Genomic DNA, 21,452 nt, shown 5'->3' with positions numbered 1-21,452 from the left:
GGACGCCAACCTTTTAACCATTTGTCCACAACGTATCTTGGAAACAGCCACATTGTTAAGTAGAAGACCATGGCTGTTTGATCATCACTTTAATCACTGACAGTGTTAACTACTGCAGGTGACCAGGTGACTCCAGGTGGATCGGCGTTTGCTTTTTACCTTTAATCCCCTTTGATAATCAAAGAGAGATGTGGTTAAAGTGGAGAGGACAGGATAAATAAGGATTAAGGCAACAAAAACATGGATTGGGCACAAGTCGGTGTTAAAGAAAGCCTTTTGAAATTTTTTGCCCATCAAGATCAAGTATCCCATCTGGGCACTTAGCCAGCATTAAAGCTGCAGGAGTCACTTCAATTTAAAACAGGTCAGGCCTGAGAGAAACGTGTCAAAAGCAACTTATCAATTGCTGTCAACGGATAGAGACCAAAATCAACACAATATTGTAATATACCTACACACATTTCAGTTGTAATTTCAGTGAGTTTGACTTTAAGCCACAATATATTTACGCTGCAGGTCCAGCAGGCTCAGTGGAGCTTTTCATTGGAAACAAACAGAGCCTAAATGAGACTATATGCTAATTATGCCAAGTGATCAGACCAGATTTAAAATGACCAATTGTAATGTTCAGTCTCATGGACAAACCATAGCTCACACAGAAAGTCTTTGGCAACATCTTCTTTGTTTGCACAAATCAGCTGGTTGATGCTGCCCAATCAACATTAGCTGGATCAGTCTGATTGTTTAGTTCGTTGATATTTAATCACTGCTTTTTCCGCACTACACATAGAACACCTAAACAGATTTAGTGTTATTACAGTTCCTCTAACTCCTATTTGTTCCTAATGTGACAGTTGAAGGTACCAACAACAATTCAAATGCATTAAACATTACATACATGGTGTCTTCTGTGCTAGGGAGAGTAGGAGTGATTCACAGAGGAGTGGCTGAGGAAGTACTGGTCCTGTAACTTCTGACAACACACAACAACCACAGAGGCGAAGGACAAAGGAACAGAAAATGAAAAAGGTCTTTGATCCAGACCTGTGTGAACATCGTTGCAGCTTTCCAATGCTGCTCTGACATACATGATTTTATTTCTTTATTTATTTTGGAGCACATACATTGGACGGCAGCTAAAGAAAAGTGACCTGTTTCTTCTGGACAGGTGGATATTTTGCTTCAGTCAATCAGTCTAGCTAAAACTTGATGGTTTATTGTATGCATTCCCTATGTATGTTCTGTCTCCATGCTGCAGGTGGATGTGCCACAGACATTTGCTTTCCAAAAGCTACTGCAGCTCTTGTTAATTATTTCTACTGCAGCCTCCATAAATTTCAACCTGGAGGAGGTGGGAGAGTTAAGAAAAACTAGGTAAACCTTGGGGAACTAAAGGGAAATGTTCTTATCTACTATCTTGTTAAGGATTAGATGAGACAACTGATACCACTATAAGGTCTGTGTGTTAACTACAGTTACAAATCCAAGAGTCAATTAATTTCGCTTAGAGGAAGCTGTTAGCTTGGCTTTGTCCAAAGTTACATTTCATCTCCTTGTAAATTTATATCAAGAATTATAAAAGCTGCGTTCTTTTACTGTGTGCATAACTCTGCCAGCAGTGAGCGCTACGCTAAAATACGATGGTGAATGACTCAAAATATATTTGTGGAAAAAAAAAAATCATCTCCAACATGCACTCTGAATGAACCTGTCTGTCTCTGAGCTCCTCCTTCAACATTTTGCCTTTGAAAACACTAAATTAGCAAATGAGATGACTGCAGGGAGAAGAACAGGCAAGAACTGTCAGAAAAGAAGTGAGTGGCACAAGAGAGGACATGCTCACATTTGAACATAAAAAAGGTCTCTTTCATCTCATTTTACATAAAAGTTACAGTAATGCTGTAACCCCAAAATAGATGACATCATATCTCACTGCCTCTGTTGCTCTGTCGCCCCGTTTCCATGGCGTCTCAGGGGAAACCAGTTTCAAAAGCAGATTTGATTGGCCGCTGGGGTTGCTTCCCTCTGTGCTGCTAATTAGCAATCTCATGGCTTCCCCCAGGTCTGTAGTGAAGTTGTTGGGGACAAAAGGCTTTTTTAAACAGAACTGCACGCACACCCGGGAACAGAGCATGCACCGTGAACACAAACACACAAATATGTTCTCACAACACTCAAAGAAACACAAGTGCTGCTCCAGTGTGCTGCTGGTGTGTGTGTGGTGTAATGAGGGTGAAAACTTGTATGATGCATGTTCAACTGCCTAGTGCCCCCCCCACCACCACCACCACCATCTCTACCATTCAAATAAAATCCTGGAAAATAAAAATCACTCTCCGTGCCGCCGCGCTACAGTTGTTTAACTCCACGATAGCAGCATCCTTTTCCCTCCATCTGCCTGTTTCTGCTGTGACTCTGTTTTTTCCTCTACAACTCCCTACTCGCCTTCCCCTCTACATCCCTCCATGTGTCTCTACTTCTCTTTGTATCCACCTGAGGACGGCAAATAGGAGAAAAGCATTACCCCTGGAATTATCTCTTTCTCACCTCTTATGTTAACGTGGGATATGGGATATGTCCAGAGTGTATCTACAGTACACTGGTGGCAGAAAAGTCTGTCGTGCATGTAGGTAAAATTAAAAAAGCAAGTGGGAAATAACTGTATGGTGCACCCATGTGTACTAAGTCAAACGCTTATTATCAATGCACACACGGTATGTGTGGGCTCATGGGCCACTAGTCATTGATCATCAGACTCTATATAAAGACAGATGACGTGAAAACTGTCTAAAAGCGAAGCTGCTGCAAATGTATTGGTTGCAGTTTAGGTAATAAACCCTTTCATACTCCAAGTTAGTCAACAGCACATAAACCAGACTAAAGATCCAAATGAGATGCTTGTTCCAAAAGCTAGTTAATGTCATTTAAGGTGGATATTAGCACACTGCCTTACGTCCAAGTGGCCATGTCAGAGCAGCAGGGGAGCAGCGCGAGCAGCAAAGACTCGATGGTTCTTACAGAAACATCTGCAGTAAACTGGTCGTTTCTGACAGATCAGACATTTCCGGTCTTTGCTGATGTAGAAGCAGCACACACCTGACAACTGAGCCGACTGTGGGCGACTGGTCAGCTTCTCTGCTGACAGGCAGCACCGACTGAGCCAGACTGGAAGCATCTAGCTCCAACATGTCCTAACAACCAACTCTGTTTAGTGATGCTACAAAGCTGTGCGGCCGTTAACTTGGGTTAGCTGGGAAGCCGACGCTAGCCTGCAGTAAGAGCCATAACAAGGCCACTACAGTTAGTTGTTAACTTTAATTGGCCAGAAACAACATATTTTAATTCACATCCAGTCTCTGGTGGAGAGAACAGGAACAGAATAAGAAATACGAGGCACCAAATGAAACTAACTTATAATGCTATAAATACTGTCTGGCTGCCCCATAGTCAATATAATACAAAAATACATGACTGAATTAAATAAACCTAGCATTTCCAGAAAGTCCCACCCTGCAAACTAGAAGACCTTCCTCTGCTAACTAATAACTTCATTAGCCTCTATTAGTGTCAGTTTGATGCAGTGGTGGATCTAATTTCAGAAAGCCTTCCCAGACATTAAAGGCAGAGCTCAATCTAACAAACAAGATCTCAGAAGCTTTTATTTTCCTCTGACTCACTCCCCTTGCATCATGCCCTCCTTCAAACCAGTGTTTACAAGGATCATATAAAAGGATCATGATGAAACAGATCAATGTCAGGTATGATGGATTTCATATTTTGAATCAATAAGGGTTTATACATCAGGGCCCAACAGCTTCTAACACTTGAAACTCTGTGTGCTTTCAAGGCCTTGACTTTTTTTTTTTTTTTTTTTTTAAGGGGGTGGATTAGCTGAGGGTGGTGTGAGCAAGAGGTGGAAATGAAAATGTAGTTAGAGAGGGAATGGGGGAGGAGAACAAATATTTGAACAGGGTGATTGTGTATAATTTTGGATGAGCAACAGATACTGTTTACAGGTTGCACACACATGCAGTATGGATGGGGGTTCCTTAAGGGGGTAAGAGAATTCAAAGAAGCAGGTTAAAGACATAACAAAGACATGTAGAAACAGCAAACAGGATGGAGGCAAGGACGAGGATGTTTATCCTCCCCGTGATCATGTAGCCGTCTGTCTCTCATTTAGCCCAAGGTTCTGATTAAGTCGTTTGTGTTTAAAGAGGAGGAAGTCTCTAATTCCCTCCTTTCATCTAATTTAATTATGTGCCAGCATTCTCTCTTTTCTTCCTTACAAGGATAAAAGCAGCTTAAGTTTTTATGTAGAGCTTTAATGACAGTAGTGAGGAAACTTTACTCGCTGATTGCTTGGTCGGGTGTGTTTAGCCCTAACGCAGCGCTGCTCCAAACAGAGTCCAGCACATGTTTGATATGTTACAAACCAAATTTAAATGGATTGATGTCTAAAATGAAGGTGATCAAAATTCAGTGTTTCAAAGTTGGGTCCTCGGTCTTTGGATCACATGCATATTGAATCAAAGTATCAGATCTAGAACATGTTTAACTAAAATTCAGGGAACTAGAAACATAATGTTCTGATTACCATGTAGCTGCGCCACTGCCTTCAGGTGCATACACAGTCGTGTTTAGATGCCATGGCCATAGGGGCATGATGGAGTCACAGCATGGAGGTCCTATGGTTCAAACAGGCTAGCTGGGGCTTCTCTGTGTGCACTTCCCATGTTTGCCATGTGTTTGAGTGGATTTAGCACCAGGGCCACATAATCCCGTCAGCATATAACAAAAGGATTTTCCAAATGCTGGAAAGTTAACTTGGTGGCAGTTTCTGTGTCTTTAGTCACAGTGATCTGAAGGTAAACGGCATGAGTGCAAGTCGTCATGAGGTTTAGCTCCAGAGGAGAAGCCAAACCGTTGGAATATAGGAATACAGTTTTTATGTGTTGTCATAAATGGAATAGACTTAGTTAAACAAGAACATATTTACTAAAACATGATAATAAATACAATTAATACTACTATATATAGTACTGAATACAATAGGACAAACCAATAAGGCCACTCAAATAACAGCCTGCCTCAAACCCTGGCCTCTAGATTGTTCAGATAATCTCATTAAAACATGTTTATTATTGGTGTTGACCACAGTGCACACCTTGCATCCCAGCACAGTACTGTACTATACTGTACTGTACGGTGCTGTGCTGTGCTGTACTGTACTGTACTATACTGTACTGTACTGTGCTGTACTGAGAGAGGCCCCAGCTGGAGGATTAAGTAGTTTTACAAATGGAAGGACTGGAAAAAAAATAAAGTCACTGTGCATTTGATATGGAGAGAGAAGAAGCTTGTTAAGCTTTTTCTAATGACATACTGCAAATAATGTAGTGTAAAATGTCTTGAAGAATAAATGAGAATGATTATATCCAACTCAGACACTATCTCCCCATTATATAGGGAAGATATGGTATGTTATACCCATTAATGAAGAATGAGTCTCTTCATTAGGAGTTCTGTTGGGGTGTTTGATACAGTGGTCAACTGTCTTTACAATTGTTGACTTTCCTAAAATTTCCTAAAAATGCAAGTTAAGTAGAAGAAGAAAGTCACTATTTATCTAACTACTGTACTGAATTAATAAAAAACAAGCATTTCTGGGAAAGATAATTAGAACAACAACTCATACAAAAAAAGAAAAGTGAACTATAGCTAACGCTTACATTTTTTACACACACACATACACGTACTACAATAAGACAAGTTATGAGGACACTGAGTAATTGCATCCCCTAGCCCAAACCTTACCTTAACATAAACCTAAAGTTGTAAAGACACATGCGCACACATACCTGCATGCACGCATTAACACACACAAACACACAACACCAGGGAGCTCCAGTAAGATTCTGGGCATGTCTTCACTTCACAACAATAATCACTCCATCCCCATCACAAAGTAAGTTTAGAGACATTCATCAAACCACTGCAGAGCATCGGCTTAACAGCCCTCAGCAACACCAGTATTGTAGGAATCTGCTGTATAAACAGCACTACATGGACGGGGGCCCTGCCAAATCAGCAAAAATATCTTTAATTAGGATGTGCACAATTGGTACAGTACCACAGACAAACAAATAAGCAATTAATCATCTCATTGTCAGTCTTGTACAGACTGTATACTGTATTTAGGAGGCAGGCAAGGTGCGTCTGAGTGAGGACAGAGACACAAACAAAGAGTCACATATAGAAAAAAGGCAATGTGAGCAAACCCGCACGGTGCAATGATACAAGAAGTACGAGGTACGAGAGACAGATTGGGAGAGGAGAGGGGAGAGGGTGAATAGGGGCTAAGAAAAATGTAGAAATAAAGGCAAGCCTTAATGGAAAACATGAAAAAAGACTATGCAGTTGAGTATTATGGTGCTACATTTGCTCATGTGTTATATACAGTAGGCCAACATTCATCATCATTATCATGAGGAAGTTAATGAACCCCGTTGGCTTAGGAGCAGGATCCCTATCTGTGAAAAGGGAACATTATACTCAGTATATCACTTTCACACACACACATAGCTGTGTCTCACACGCTGATAATGAATTACACTTTCACGCACAGACACAGTTTTAAGCATATTACTCCAAAAAAGTAATCAATTATTCATACATACTGTACATATACCTTTAATAATTACCACCAGCTAGTGACCATGTGCGGCTTGCAAATCATCCATCATCAAAGTTCAAGGTGACTCATTCTTTTCTTTTTTACGTTTAAAGTTTTTTTTTTTTATGCCGAAATACTAAAACATATTTACCAGTGCACAGCTTTATGTTTAAGAGGCAGACATCGAACATACTGAAGGTGTCGGCTGACCATCACCTGTTAGGCTCTGTGACACGCAGCACTAAAAACGGACTAATGTCAGCAACAGCCGGCTAATAGGACACCGTGTGAATGAACGTGAATACAACCATTCTGGAGTTACGAGGAGTTTCATTGCTCCTGTTTCAGTAGACGTTAACTGTCTTCTCACATCATTAGGCCGTGCACCAAGTTAATGCTCCATCAGCCTCCCAGTACGATTAGTGATGTAATGACCAACTTTCCAATTATGCTCCGTCTTGCCACATATTTAGTCTTTTAGGATTGTACAGTGTATACCCAACGAAAGCACAACGAGGCTGAGTTTTCTTGTTGTTGTTGGTGAAGAAAGTGAAATTCAGCAGCCACTTCATCTTTAAAGAGGAACAAGGCTCTGGCTACATTTCAAACTGCTTAAAACATGTGCCAGACAAACTGGAAATACTATCTCATATCTATTTCAGAATAAAAGGTAGGATCATAGTCATAGTTTGGGTCTACGATATTATGGATTATGTCAGAAAATTAACACACAAAACTATCACAGATCACAGTAAAAGTAGAAATTTCTCTCATCTGGACTTTAGAGGACACGGTGTCAATAATCAGAGTGAAGATCCTCAGCCGTTGATACAACACGGCTGTCTACAGAGACCAGAACGTCGTCAGCACTTCAACATGTGTTTTTGTGCCATTCTGTTAATTTTCAACCGTAACAATCTGACAAACGGAAAGCTCACCTTAGAAAAATGCTCTCTCAAAAGCAGTGTTTTCTTTTTTTTCTGTCTTTCTTCTTTTTGGTAACTGAACCAAAGGTAGAAGACACACACACACACACACACACACACACACACACACACACACAGAGGAGAGGGACTAGAAGTCTAATGGGGCCTGAACAAGGGATGCCTAACGAGGAGCTCTAACAGGTGTTTCTCATTAAAGCCGGAAGAAACGAAGTGCAGAGAGAGAGAGCAGAGTGTGAAGACCGAAGGGGAGAGGAGCGTAGCAAATGATGAGCTGATATACTATTCCCGTGTTATTCATTAGTGTCTTACAGGCTGCTGATATTAATGACTCACTGTCCATAAGATCCCCCATCCCTACTGTGTACACACATGCAAAAAATACAAATAAAAAAAAATCACCGTTCTCTGGCCTTTTGCACTTTTTTCATCTGGAAACAAAAGGTTCTCTCTGACGGCCTGTGCTTTTATTTGATTTTTTTCTAATTTTCCTTCATATTCCTCCTTTTTAAAGAAAAAAATCTGCCGCTGTCTTTCTTCAATGCGTCCTTTTTCTTCTGCCATGGCCCCGCTGGTTCACTCTTGCTTAATGTTATTCCTGCCATCTGTGTGCGAGTGTGCGCCTCTGGTTATCCGCTGCAGGAGTGGGTCAAAGACAGAACAGACTGTAATTGATCAAACTGCAACCAACAGGTTACCAGAATCGTGCTGTCAAAGAAAAGCTGCGAGCAACTAAAAGCACATTTTGAGTGCGCATCTATGCACACACACACACACACACACACACACACACACACACACACACTTTGATTTCACCTTTCTTTCTCCCAAGTCCAGACATTTTACACTTGGCCTTTACCTGTCTTCATTAGCTCTGATTAACCCTCAATACCCCGAACTTTAGACCCTTCCTCCCAACCCCTTGCCTCAAAACCACGTGTGGCACTTCAGTGCACATGGATGCCTCCGCTCCATTAACCATTAAACTGGACTGCACCGAGGCCCACATGCAAGAAGAAGGAGGAGGAGCGTGACTCTCATTAAACACTTTGAGTCCCGACAGAATCAATTACAATGATGTACCGATTTGTCAGTGGGTTCCCGGTGGCTCAGTCAGGGCACTGGGACCTGCCGCCAAACAGCGAGAATACGGGACAAACAGAAGGATTAAAGGACAAAGAAATGGAGAGGGGCAACTATGAAGGAAGACACAAGGAAAGGAGGAATGACAGAGGGTAAGGAGAGATGGGATTAGGAAGGGACAGTGGTGATGGGAGTGAAGCAGAACACAGGTGGAGTGATGAAGAAATAGGTAAAGGAGTGATGGAGTATAAGAAGACGAGGAGGAGGTCAGGGAGTGAGAATGTAGAGCTGTAAATGGGGGGAAGGTAAAACTACTGTACATTTCTTTTTCAAACTAGTGTTCTCCTGTTGCCGCACCACTGCTTTCACCTTTTCTTTTCTTCACCTCTTAATTCTCTATGTTTTCTCACTTCACCTCCTTAGTTCCTCTCCTCTAATATAACTTTCTCCGCTTGAACCTTCAGCACAGGACAAGCTGTATTTCCATGTTTATTGTAGAGGACCATTCGAGTACAAACGAGGCTATAACCCTCAAAGTAATACTAGACCAAGTTAAAGTTGGGTTGGCTACAATCTATGAGTACGCCACAGAGATGAGGAGAAGGAGTCATACTAACACGGCACTAACCCTACACAATACAAGGATTTGTCTCCATTAAAGTAAGAGAAATATGGGATCCTTTGAGCTCTGATTCAATGAACAGTACAGACTGTTATTACGTAGAGTATCTTCTAGACATGTGCTGCTCATATGAGCACAAATAAGGCTTCCCATTGTTATCTTTTATTATTTATGAACACAGTCATCCTACATCTATGTTACACTGCACCACCATTCCCAGAGACTGGGAATAATAGAGCAGACACATCCGGCTGACTGCACAAAGTAGCTACCAGGGTTCTTTATATTTCACAACACATATTCTCCGTCTCCTGTAATGAAGCAGAAAGGCTTCAACAGACAACATGGGACATTATTAGATGGCACATCCACTGCAAATATGCCTCTAACCTGACAACCATAGATTGAAGGAAGCCAGCAATTCATATTTTCACAGTGATGGACACAGTAGTGGTGTTTGCTTTAGTCCTGCTGTGTTGTATATACAGTATTTGTATATGCAGGGAGAGAGAGAGAGAGATAAACTTTCAGCGCCACAAACTTTACAGTTGTTTCCAACAATGGGCTGACAATAAAGTTATTTAAAGAAGACGAAGAGAAACCACTAAACAAATCCTACAGCACAATGTCAAGGTATCCATCCAACTACCATCCATGTATGTTTTGGTTATTTGACAGCTCAGACTGCCATTTTTAATATCAATATTTCTATTATTTAATATTCAACCAACAGCACAATCTTTTACCAATAAACCACGAACAACCAGGGTGCAACCAATCAAGGTCTGGTGGCTTTCATGCCTGTGATCTTTGTGAAATTCACACTTTCTATAAAAGAAGTCAGTGAGCATAAGCCAGACAAGTACGATTCCTCCAGAAGGTATTTGGCAACACCATTTATATATCAGACAATTACACGTTTGTGCAGGAAATATTAATAATAATATCCCTTGAGAGCTCATAGAAAAAGCTAAGGAATTAAGAAGTCACTTCACTTCTATTTTATCCATTTCACATTTTATTTGTGGAAACTTTCACACATGGATGCAGCTGCTGTCCCTTGTGGCTCCCTGTAGGTAACTTGTGAGGTGCTGTGAACAAAGCAGTTCTTTCAGGGCATGCTGGGTGAGGAAAATTAAATGAGTTTTCACCAGGAACCAGGTGGACATGCAGCCAGAAGGAGAACAAAAACATTTCCATCATGTAACTTGTATTTAGAGAAATACCAAATACCAAGTAAACCAACATACATTACATGTTAAAGATGTCTGCACTGTTAGATCTGGCACCAATGCACCAATGGAATGTGTGTAAAAATAAAAGCAGAGCAAGATTTTAAAATTCACTTTACAATGTAAGTTCACTAAATTCACTATGACTAGCTAATTTCATAATGCAGCATTTTTTTTTCATCTGCTTTTTTGCAACACATCCCGTATGAACATACATCCACATTGAGAGGAGCCAGTTAAGCAGGCTTGGTCATCTGACAGGGGAGGTTTTCCAGACATTGGGAGGTCCCAGGGAAGACCCAGGACACGTTGGAGGGACTACGTCTCTCAGCGGGCTTGGGAACACCTTGGGACTGGAGGAGGAGTCCAGGGAGAGGGAAGTCTGTGCATCTTTGCTTAGGCTGCTGCCCCCGTGACCCGGCCCCGGATAAGCAGAAGAAGATAGATGGATGGATGGATCCCGTATGTACTCCAGTTCCAGAGAAGGGTCAGTTAATATAGTGGAGTTAAATGTCAACTCCTCCACTTTCACTGTCTTTCTGACAGCAACAACAACATCTCAGACAACTCCTAATCTAACAAAGGTCAGTTTCACTCTTTCCATGTTTGCATGCGTGTGTGTGTGTGTGTGTGTGAGACAGTTCAAGAGAGAATAAGAAAGTCAGAGAGTGCACAGATCTCAGAGTTGTTTAAACCCAGCCTTGCAGTTTGATATCCATCAGATTTATGTACCAGTTATTTTCCTCTCCTAAATGGTAAGCGATAAACTCAGTGAAGGACACAATAACAAAGATCTACCTTTTCACCTCTTTCTCCTTGTCTGTCTCTTGGTCTCCATCTACCCCTCTCAGTCCCTGCGCTATCAATCAGCTGTCTGGTGATTACTGTTGGATTACGGGGCTTTTGCTGTCCGCTCCCAGCGATTAACGCTGGGACACATAAAATACCCTTATATCCCTCCAGAGTGACTGAAGTGAAAGACCACATGCACAAATACTCACATACACACATAATGACATATGGTGCACAAATGAACCTTAATCTTAAATTCAGCCACAAAGTCCTGTGTTTACCTGTTTGACTTGAGTTTCACATACACATCAGCTGGAGATAAAGTAGCCAATGGTGAGTTGTGACCTTTGGGATTAGCGGCAGCTGTAATAGATTAGAACTGACAGTGGGGAGAGATGCAAAACAACAGAATGGAGAAAAAACAAATAAACAACAAACTGAAAAAAGATGCACACTCTTACGCACCAACAGTACATGAACACATTCACTACAGAGACTACAAACCAGTTCCAGTGCCTGGTGTTTATCTTCTCCCACTCCTGCACACCCATACAGAAAGATGGCAGCAGCAGCCATTGGCACAGTTCCTTATTTTCTCCCTACAAACATAATTTATCACCTGCTGGAACCGAGTCAGTGTGTTTGAGTGTGTGTGTGTATGTGTGTGTGGGTTTACACAACCTGACCTGATCCAGTGCCACTGTAACCTTATTAAGAAACAAGCTGATGACAACAAAGAAAAATGTTCTCCCCTGTAACCCCTGTAGGTAAAACTGGCACCGGAGCCAAATGTCCCTCAATGTCTGTCCCTTAATGTGTGTCTCAGACAGAACACGCACAAATACACGCACTGACAAACACACACTCAAAGGGATCCAAGCAATCTCTTGCTGGGAATTAAACCAAAGTCACCATTTGTCTTCCCATCACCTTCCCAGCTGTCCTCATCTGTTGCTGTCTCATGGTTTGTTTTGTACCTTCGGCTAATCTATCTACAAGCATGTATCACGCAGGTGCTTTTCACATACGTTTAAGACTAATATAAATACAGCGCATAGAAAACAAGGAGACACACAAAAAAAGACTAAACATACCTCATCATTACTGCACATCAGTTATTACAGCATTTATTAATTTTGTTTTTGTAAGCATTTATATTTTCATCTATTTGAACAGCAAGAGTTCCTGAAGATTTAATGTGATTTAAATTACATTAATTGTGTTTTTGTTCACTTGAGCTTTTTATAAACATACCACTTTGTGAGCATGTCTTCTGCTTTTGTCTTATTTAATACACTGTAATACAGTGGACGTGTGTGTGTGTGTGTCTGTATGCACTGCCTCAGGAGAGTAAGAGGACACTCTGCAGGTCTCTCTGTGCAGCCTCCTCATCTTCCTTCTGTTTCTCGCTGACTCTGCTCCTGCAAAATCAAACCCACCAATAAAATGAAGAACATCATACATGCATAGAAGTCATCCTACATACTAAGACTTCATACAGACATCAAATACTGACTACAGAAACATTTGTGACAAGTATCAGACAAATCATCTCAATTTGCAGTGTCTGAGCCACGTGCATTAGTCATCCCGAGTTAGGGTTTTATAACATTTTATGAAATCTGAATCCAGTTTTCAAGGCCCCTTGCATGAAACTTCACTGCTTCTAAACAGGAACAGGAAAATGAACATAGAAATACAGTAGTAAATACTGTAAGAAGCTGTGACAGTTTTAAAAACACTGTCATAAAAGAGGGTGCAATTAACTGCACCAATGAGGCTTATTCACTAAATTAGATAATTAGGAGATGAACAGATTGCATTTGACCATGACAAGGCTAAATTAACTTGGCAACTTGGGAATTTGTGCTTAAAAAGTCCGTAGTGCTTTTCTTTTTTTGGGCGTAGGGACATTTAGACTTTACAAGATGAGAGTCAAAACAGTTGAATTCTGCATATAAACCTTGCTATTACAATACTTCCGTAGGGCACTGTACACGACCTTATATTCACATAAATACACTGCTTAAAAAAAATAAAAGGAACAATTACACAACACATGAATGAAATCTTCCAGTTTAAAATCTTTATTCATTACATAGTAGAATGTGTGACAACATAAGAATATTCAAAGGAAATCAAAATCATTATCCCATGTAGGTCTGGATTCAGAATCACACTCAAAATAAAAGTGGAAAAATCAGATCACAGGCTGATCCAACTTCTGTGGAAATTCCTCGAGAAAATTCAAAATAAGACTCAGTAGTATGTGTGGCCTCTACGTGCCTGTATGCACTCTCTTCAACGTCTGGGCATGCTCCTGATGACATGACGGATGTTCGTCTGAGGGATCTCCTCCCAGAGCTGGGTCAGGGCATCAGTCAACTCCTGGACAGTCTGTGGTGCAACGTGGCATTGGTGGATGGAACGAGACATGATGTCCCAGAGGTGCTTTATTAGATTCAGTTCTGGAGCATGGGCAGGCCATAGCATCAATGCCTTCATCATGCTGGAACTGCTGACACACTCCAGCCATTTGAGACCTAGCATTGTCATGCTCAGAAGGAACCCAGAGCCCACTGTACCAGCATATGGTCTTACAATGGGTCTGAGGATCTCATCCCAGTTCCCTAATGGCAGTCAGGGTACCCATGACTAGCACATGGAGGTCTGTGAGGCCCTCCAAGGAAATGACCCTCCAAACCATGACTTACCCACTACCAGACCAGTCATGCTGGAGCATGTTGCAGGCAGCAGAACGTTCTCCACGGCGTCTCCTGTCTCTCACATTTGTCACATGTGCTCAGTGTGAAGATGCTCTCATCTGTGAAGAGCACAGGGCACCAGTGGCAAATCTGCCAATCCTGGCGTTCTCTGGCAAATGCCAATTGTCCTGCATGGTGTTGGGCTGTGAGCACAGGTGAGACATCGGGCCCTTGTACCACTCTCATTGAGTCTGTTTCTGACAGTTTGAGCAGAAACATGCACATTAGTGGACTGCTGGAGGTCATTTTGTGGGACTCCGGCAGTGTTCCTCCAAGTTTCTCCTTGCACAAAGAAGCAGATTGCAGTTCTGCTACTGGGTTGTTGTCTTCCTACGGCCCACTCCACATCTTCTGGTGTACAGGCCCGTCTTCTGGTATCTCCTCCACATCTTGACACTGTGCTGGGAGACACAGCAAATCTTCTTGACACAGTGTGCATTGATGTGCCATCCTGGATGCGCTTTGGCAAAGTGCCAAAGTGACCAAAAATCTGCCAGAAAGGATGAGGACAGGGAAATGGTCTGTGGCCACCACCCGCAGAACCATTCCTTTAAAGTGGCTGTCTTGCTAATTTCCTCTAATTTCCACCTGTTGTATGGTCCGATTGCAGGTGAAATTGATTCACAAGTTGATATCCCAGAAGTGTAAAGGACTTGGACTTACATTGGAATGATAATGTGTTCCCTTTATTTTTTTGAGCAGTGTAAATGTATACTTTATCAATTAGTGTTGGTTCTACACAGGGATGAATTATATGATTATAGATATTCATTGTGTATGATGATGGTCAGAAGAGACCACTTTACAGACTAAACTTGAATATCATACTACTCTGTGATGCAACTGCAGCTACATGTCAACATAAAACCCAGCAAGAAGAACTAGAACAGGTATACTGTGATATACTAACCGTGCCCCTGTGAGAATCTGGTGGCTGAGATGAGGATAACAATGAAGTATCCTAGGTGAATCGTATAGGTGGAGCTCAAAAGAAAACATGATACCTGTACACCTATGCCAACCTGGTCCTGATGCATCTGTATGTATATGTGTATGTGTTTGTTTGAAGCATGTAAGGAGCTGTTTTGGGAGCCCTCTGTGTAGTATGTGTTAATCCGGTTATTACACGTCTCAATGTGATATTCACAGTGCTCTGCTCAGCACAAGGCCTCTAGCGCAGATTATGCCTGCACACCAGTTTGACACACACACACACACACACACACACACCCACACACACAAACACACACACACACACACACACACACACACACACACACACAAACAAAACATCAACAACACATAGAGACACACACCCACACACTGGGTTTCTGTTATATAAAAAAATATACTGGCACACAATCTCTCTCTCTCTCTGTGTCACACACACACACACACACACACACATTAAGCAGCACATTAAGGCCTGACACCCAACATGCTGTCAAAGCTAAAGTCGTTCTGCTGGCTAACGATCCATTACACACTCCACATATCCGACAGAGAGAAGGATTGACGGAATACAAAGAAATAAGGATTACCCCCCATCGTGACCACTGGAATGGCGGAGGAGTGTTGGGAAGTGTAGGGGGCGAGAAAGCAATGGATTACATGCTGATCATGGTAAAAAGGCACAGACAAGGGTATGAAAACAATAGGTCACAAGGCTACACTCAAAATCACAGAGGAAAGGGAACATTTGCCTTTCAGGATATCAAATTGGAGGGGAAATGTAACCAGTGAATAAGTGGCAGTTGGAACCTTTAATTTCTATATTACATGCAAGTGTCCTAAATAGGCAGGTTTTGATATATAATACCATTTCCAACAATAACATATGGAGTTTACTTCTGAGTTTATGTACATTGTGTGCTTTAGGAACCCAAACTTATTATGAGGGAGTGTATTTAGTGTCTGTGTGCATAATACCCACCGAGTAAAATGCTGATTCTCACACTGATTCTGAATCCCACTGTTTCCGATACCAAATGCTGAAGCTTGTGAACCTGTTTCTGCAACAGACATTAAGATTAAGGGAGGTTATTACTTATGGTACTTTTGAAGCAATCAACATCATCATAGCTTTGCAGAGCCAAAATCAAATCAAACATTAATGTATTCAACATCAGTAAACCTTTCTTTGGTCTCTCAAAATCAAATGCATTGCAGGTATTGAATGTGTTGATCATAGGTGGCAATGCTATATTAGTTCATTTGCATGTATGACTTATTGACACGTCTGTACCCTTTGCCAAGAGCCTAAGTTCCTGCTCCAGACTGTGGAGTGTGTGTGCAGTAGTGTCAGTGTCCAAGTCTGGGTCCTCACAGCCCATCTGATCCACATTACAGATCTCCATGATCTCTTGGGTCGCTCGAGACAACGGACGAAATGCTGGAACCATCCCTGATCCCAAAGTGGGATTAGACAGGCAGACAAAGGAGGACAGAGAGAATGAGAAATGGGGAACAAGACAGAGGAACATGAGGTAGTGTTTGGAGGGTGAGACAAAGTTGATGTGGACATTCTAGACCAGTTTGTCCCTAAATTAAAATAAAGTGTGTAAAGGGATGGAAGCACCGATTGATAGGTGGATGAATGCATCAGTAAATATGAAGACATACAGGAATGTTTACAATATATAAACACCTACAAAAACTGGAATGCAAAAATTAGACGAGGGGAGATGTAGAGGACAACAAGAGAGTTAAAAGGGGAGGTAAAGAGAAAGAAGCCGAGGGGTTATACATCTTGGGATTCATAGAGCAGAGGACGAGAGACAAACAAAATATCACAAGAGTCAGCAGAACGAGTGGTGTCTTATCCCTCTCCACTGCGAGCCACATCAAATTGAATCAGATTGAACATCCATCCCCACCTGCTCACTGTAAATGACATTGAGGCCCCCATTGAGAAACTATGATGGTGTAGGTATGTTATGGGTGTGTGGCACACCGATTCCTCATGCTGTGTGCTGTCTAACTGGTTTCAGTTCCAGTGTTAAGTCTTTCATTCTGCCAATCTTTTATTGTCTTCTTACCTCTTCTTTTCTCCCTCCCTCCTTTCTCACTCAGTGCACCACAGCCACCTGTACTGTCAAACTAAACAGCATGGGAGGAATGATGCATGCAGAGTGCTGCAAACACATGTGCACTCAATTTACTTCAATTTCAAAGCAGATGCAACATATATCTAGATTCCTTTACTGATAAATTTCTGTGCCATATTTAAACTATACTACATGTAAAATGAGAGCAAAATGAAAATCTGATCTCTCCAAAATGTCTCCTTCAAAAGTTTCCTCAGAAGGTAAAACTTCAAATTTTCTCCTGTTAAATGCACTCTGCACCCCGTACAATATTATATATATATTCACACAAACACGTGGAGCTTCACAGCTGAATTAAATTTAACAAAAAAGTGCTGTCAACTTGAAATGGAGTTCCCCACTCACAAATATGCTCAAGATCACAAATATGCTCAAGATCACAATGCCATTTCAAGGCATTCATTAATGGCACAAGGGAACCAAAGCACAGATGTTTTGGCAAGAAGCCTTCATCAGTGTTCTGTCACACAGCACACTGGAGCAGTACACTAACAAGACAGCACAATGAGGCACAACTTGAATGTCTGCGATAGGGTTCCCTGGTGGATATAAAAATACTGAAAACAGTATTGTTTGATGCTATAATTAAATATCCTGAAAAAGGTTAAAGAGTTGTTTCTCTTACACGGTATTCAAAGCTAAGTGTAAAGAAACTTAACTGTACCTTAAATCACGTGAGTAAAATTGTGGCTTGAATGCATGATACTACACTGCATGGCCAAAAAGAGTCAAGATTTCACTAAGAAAATAGGTAAGAGCCTCCTACTGAATAATTCAGGGTAATACAGTGATTAATATGCTTCAGCTGGCAACACAATGAGATCAGCTGATTACCTGAATGGACTGAATGACCTATTTTTTCATCAATGGATTTTTTCTCCCCTGATGGCTTGGGCATATTCAAAGATAACAATGCCATGATTCATTTGGCTCAACTTGTGGAAGTGTGGTTCAAGCAACATGAAACATTTTTACACATGGATTGGCCACCACAGAATCCAGACATTAACCCTATTGAGGATTTCATCTTTTGGATGTGCCGGAGAAGCAGTTCAATTCCCTCATCAAAATCAAGGTAAGATCTTGGTGAGAATTTAATGCAGCTCTAGACTGAAATAAATGTGGTGACATTGTATAAGCTTCATGAAATGATGCTGCAGCGAATGCATGATGTAATCAAAGCTGAAGTTGGTCCAAGAAATATTAGAGCTTGTGACGACTCTTTTTTCAGCCAGGAAGTACTTTGGAGGTGAAACTATAAATGAGCAGAGAAAGGAGAGGAATGTTTCTTTTTTTTGGCAGATGAAGAAAACTAGAAATAAAACAGCAGGGCTAAACAGATTCAAAGAGTAGAAAAAAGAGGAAGAGTGAAGGAATGAAAAGGGTCGTATTTAAACACAGTTGTTTGAAAACACAGCAGAATGAGGGATGAGTTAAAGAGGAAGGGAATCCTGTGAATTAATTAGCAGTAAGGGTATTAAGTATATCACTGAACACTGAACAGATTATAGCCTTGTCTCTCAGGTGTCTCTGTGTGTGTGTGTGTGTGTGTGTGTGTGCGCGTGTGTATCAACATAAACAGATTACTGTAGAATTTCTGGGATCTGAACGTGTTGAGAGGACACATTCCTGGACTAACTCCCATTCGCGCATGTGCATAGTATGTGTGTATGTGATGTGTGTTTGGTAGTTACACAGTATAATCTCTTTAAGACACCTGAAACTTAGTGCCAAGATAGTGTGACTATATGCAGGAATGAGATGTATTTATTGTATATGATGTGGAGCTCTGTGTGCATGATTTTAAATAAGTTAAGAAGAACGTGCAAACATACATTTACCAGATAATTCATTTGCTACTTTTTCTCCTCCTCCAGTGGATGCAGTGTGGCTGTCCTTTGTTATGTTAAAAATCAGGTTTTCCTCCCTGTTGGTACTGCTACCTGGCCCATGATCCTCTGATCCTAAAAGAGTAAGAAATAAGTACACTAAGAGCAGGGGGGCCACCAAATCTGAGCTCACAAAGACAAGCGATATGTCAACATTTGTAGTCTTATTCAAATCCCAATGCTGGACCCGTTTTAAAACCACCCAATCACTCTCTTACCACTTTCACATTCATAGCCCTCTACATGCCATAAAAATATATGATATATCTGGATACACAATAAATGAATCCAAAGATACAGATCATGCAATGCCATGCTGCTATCAGCTGGATGTATAGCTGGCAAATGAAAATAGCAATGCATTTGCTTTGCTATCCAACTCCGACAGTGTGCAATTTGTACACTTTGACTGACTCTGACAGCAATGTTACACAGAATATAAAACCAATTTGTGTACTGCAGAATATAATTGTCATAGTTGTTAATCAATTAAAAAGTACAATTAGGTGGTGCACACTTGCTGTGACAAAAGTCAGGAATTTCTCAGCACTTTTGTATAAGAGCATTGAGAATAGAAACCATCAGTGCGAATAAACACATCAATGATTTTAACTGAATTTTGTAAATGATATCTGATTCAATAATCCATTTGTCTTTTTTTGTCTTTCATCGGTACCAAACCAATAATGTTTAGTCAGTACTAACAGCTGCATTGCAATCACTGCTGTTTTCTCCTTTTCTTTTCAGTGGTTAGCCAGTCAATTAATACTATTGGCTTGATGTTAGTTACTAAATCAACTACAAACATAAGAAGGGAGAAAAGAAGGGAATCAGCCTGCCAGCTTCTTAAAACATAAAATGGATGGGAAAACAAAAACTATGTAAAATACATACAAAGATACCACTGGAATTCTGTGAGGCTTTATCTTACTTTATATCTTACACAGTGGCTGTCTATTCATCACGATTCTTCAGCTACTTGTCTGCTTTTAAGCACATCTCACTACTATTACATATACAGCTGCCTGTATCCTTTGTCTGTTTCGCTTTCTATCTTTGTCGATGTTGCCCTGTGATCACTCTTGTCTCTTTCTCTCTCTGTCCTTCTTGCTATCACTGGAAGCTGCACATGCACAACCTCATTTTCTGACTGACCGGATGAGAGGGAGTAAGAGCAAAGAGGAGAGAGAGGTGGAAAGGTAGAGCAGGAAACATATAAACTTGTTGGATCTCAGCCCTGCCTTGAAAAAAAAGAAAAAACAGGAGACAGATGGAGGGATAGAGGGACATAAATGAGTGTGGAGTGTTGTCAAGGTGATATTCCTTCGCTCTAACCTTTCTCTCTCATTAACTTTGGAGCTTTAACGATGGTGGTAGAGACAGCACAGGGTTTGATGAGCGGCTGGCTGCGTGGTGCGAGGAGGGAGGTGGTGTCCTTGTGAGAGTCTCTCACTGTCAACCTCATTCATTTAATGCAGGATTAACAATGAAATGGTGAAAAGGCAAAGTTTTAAGACTTGATATAAGAGAAGGTTTGTAGAATTATTTTGGATGGAGGCAGTTTACTTTAAGAACACAAAGTATGAATTGCTGCACTGTTTGAAATGCATGTAATTCGACAGCCCTGGACAAGAGTACAAGACGTAATGAGCACCATGTGGCTGGATAAATTACAGCATCTGATTTGATCCAAATATTATTAGTTTAACTCTGATGCAATTTAGAGGTGCAGGCTAGACTTCCACAAGCCTTGTTAGACAGTCTGAGCATCTCACAGACATTAGCAGCTTACAAGTCATTAGTGTGAGACAAAATGTCCTCACAAACAGGAAATGTATCTTATACTTTACGTTGGAGACATATTTCTGAATTACTACAGCTTGGTCGACAAGAGACAGTTAGTGTGAGAAGCTTTTAAAACCATCTAGTTATAGCAGTATTTGTTTGGTATGGCTTAAGGTGACATTTAGCAATGAAAATAAAGTAAAAAAAAAATCCCAAACCATAAAAGTAAATCTATATTCTCACATGAAACAGGCAATAAGAAGTAATGATATTAATATATATAAAAAGTAAAAAAACTAACAAGAAAACACCACCCAAGTTGCATTGTACATTGCAAACAACATTTTTAAAAATTTTCTGAACAGGAATGTTTTCAAATGTGTTGTAAAAGAAATATGACCTTGCAATAACATTCTTCTCAAAGGTAACTTCAAAGTAAACTTTGTGTCCCATGTGAAGGACAAAGGCATTATTATCTACAGTACACATTTCAGTTGGGCAAGAAACAAGAAGAAAAGGCTGTTCTGTCTGTGATTGTGCCTTTGTGATGAAATATT

General features: G+C 40.9%; 1 protein-coding gene across 4 annotated transcripts in view; it reads right to left on the bottom strand.

The window, feature by feature from the left end:
• Window positions 1-12,571: 12,571 nt before the first annotated feature.
• Window positions 12,572-21,452, bottom strand: part of zbbx (zinc finger, B-box domain containing) — a 48,243-nt gene continuing 39,362 nt past the window's right edge. For 2 of the 4 annotated variants that reach the window (XM_026365506.1, XM_026365534.1), the window contains 4 exons: window positions 19,057-19,185; window positions 16,360-16,518; window positions 16,048-16,126; window positions 12,572-12,770 (listed from right to left, as the gene is read on the bottom strand). In XM_026365506.1, the coding sequence (XP_026221291.1) occupies window positions 12,692-12,770; window positions 16,048-16,126; window positions 16,360-16,518; window positions 19,057-19,185 (446 nt within the window). In that variant the 3' untranslated portion in view covers window positions 12,572-12,691. The remainder of the gene's footprint in view (window positions 12,771-16,047; window positions 16,127-16,359; window positions 16,519-19,056; window positions 19,186-21,452) is intronic. The other 2 variants (XM_026365516.1, XM_026365524.1) reach the window with 2 other exon arrangements.

Source organism: Anabas testudineus, chromosome 13 (assembly GCF_900324465.2).
Source record: "Anabas testudineus chromosome 13, fAnaTes1.2, whole genome shotgun sequence".
Taxonomy (NCBI): Eukaryota; Metazoa; Chordata; class Actinopteri; order Anabantiformes; family Anabantidae; genus Anabas; species Anabas testudineus.
This window is presented reverse-complemented; position numbering and strand designations above follow the sequence as displayed.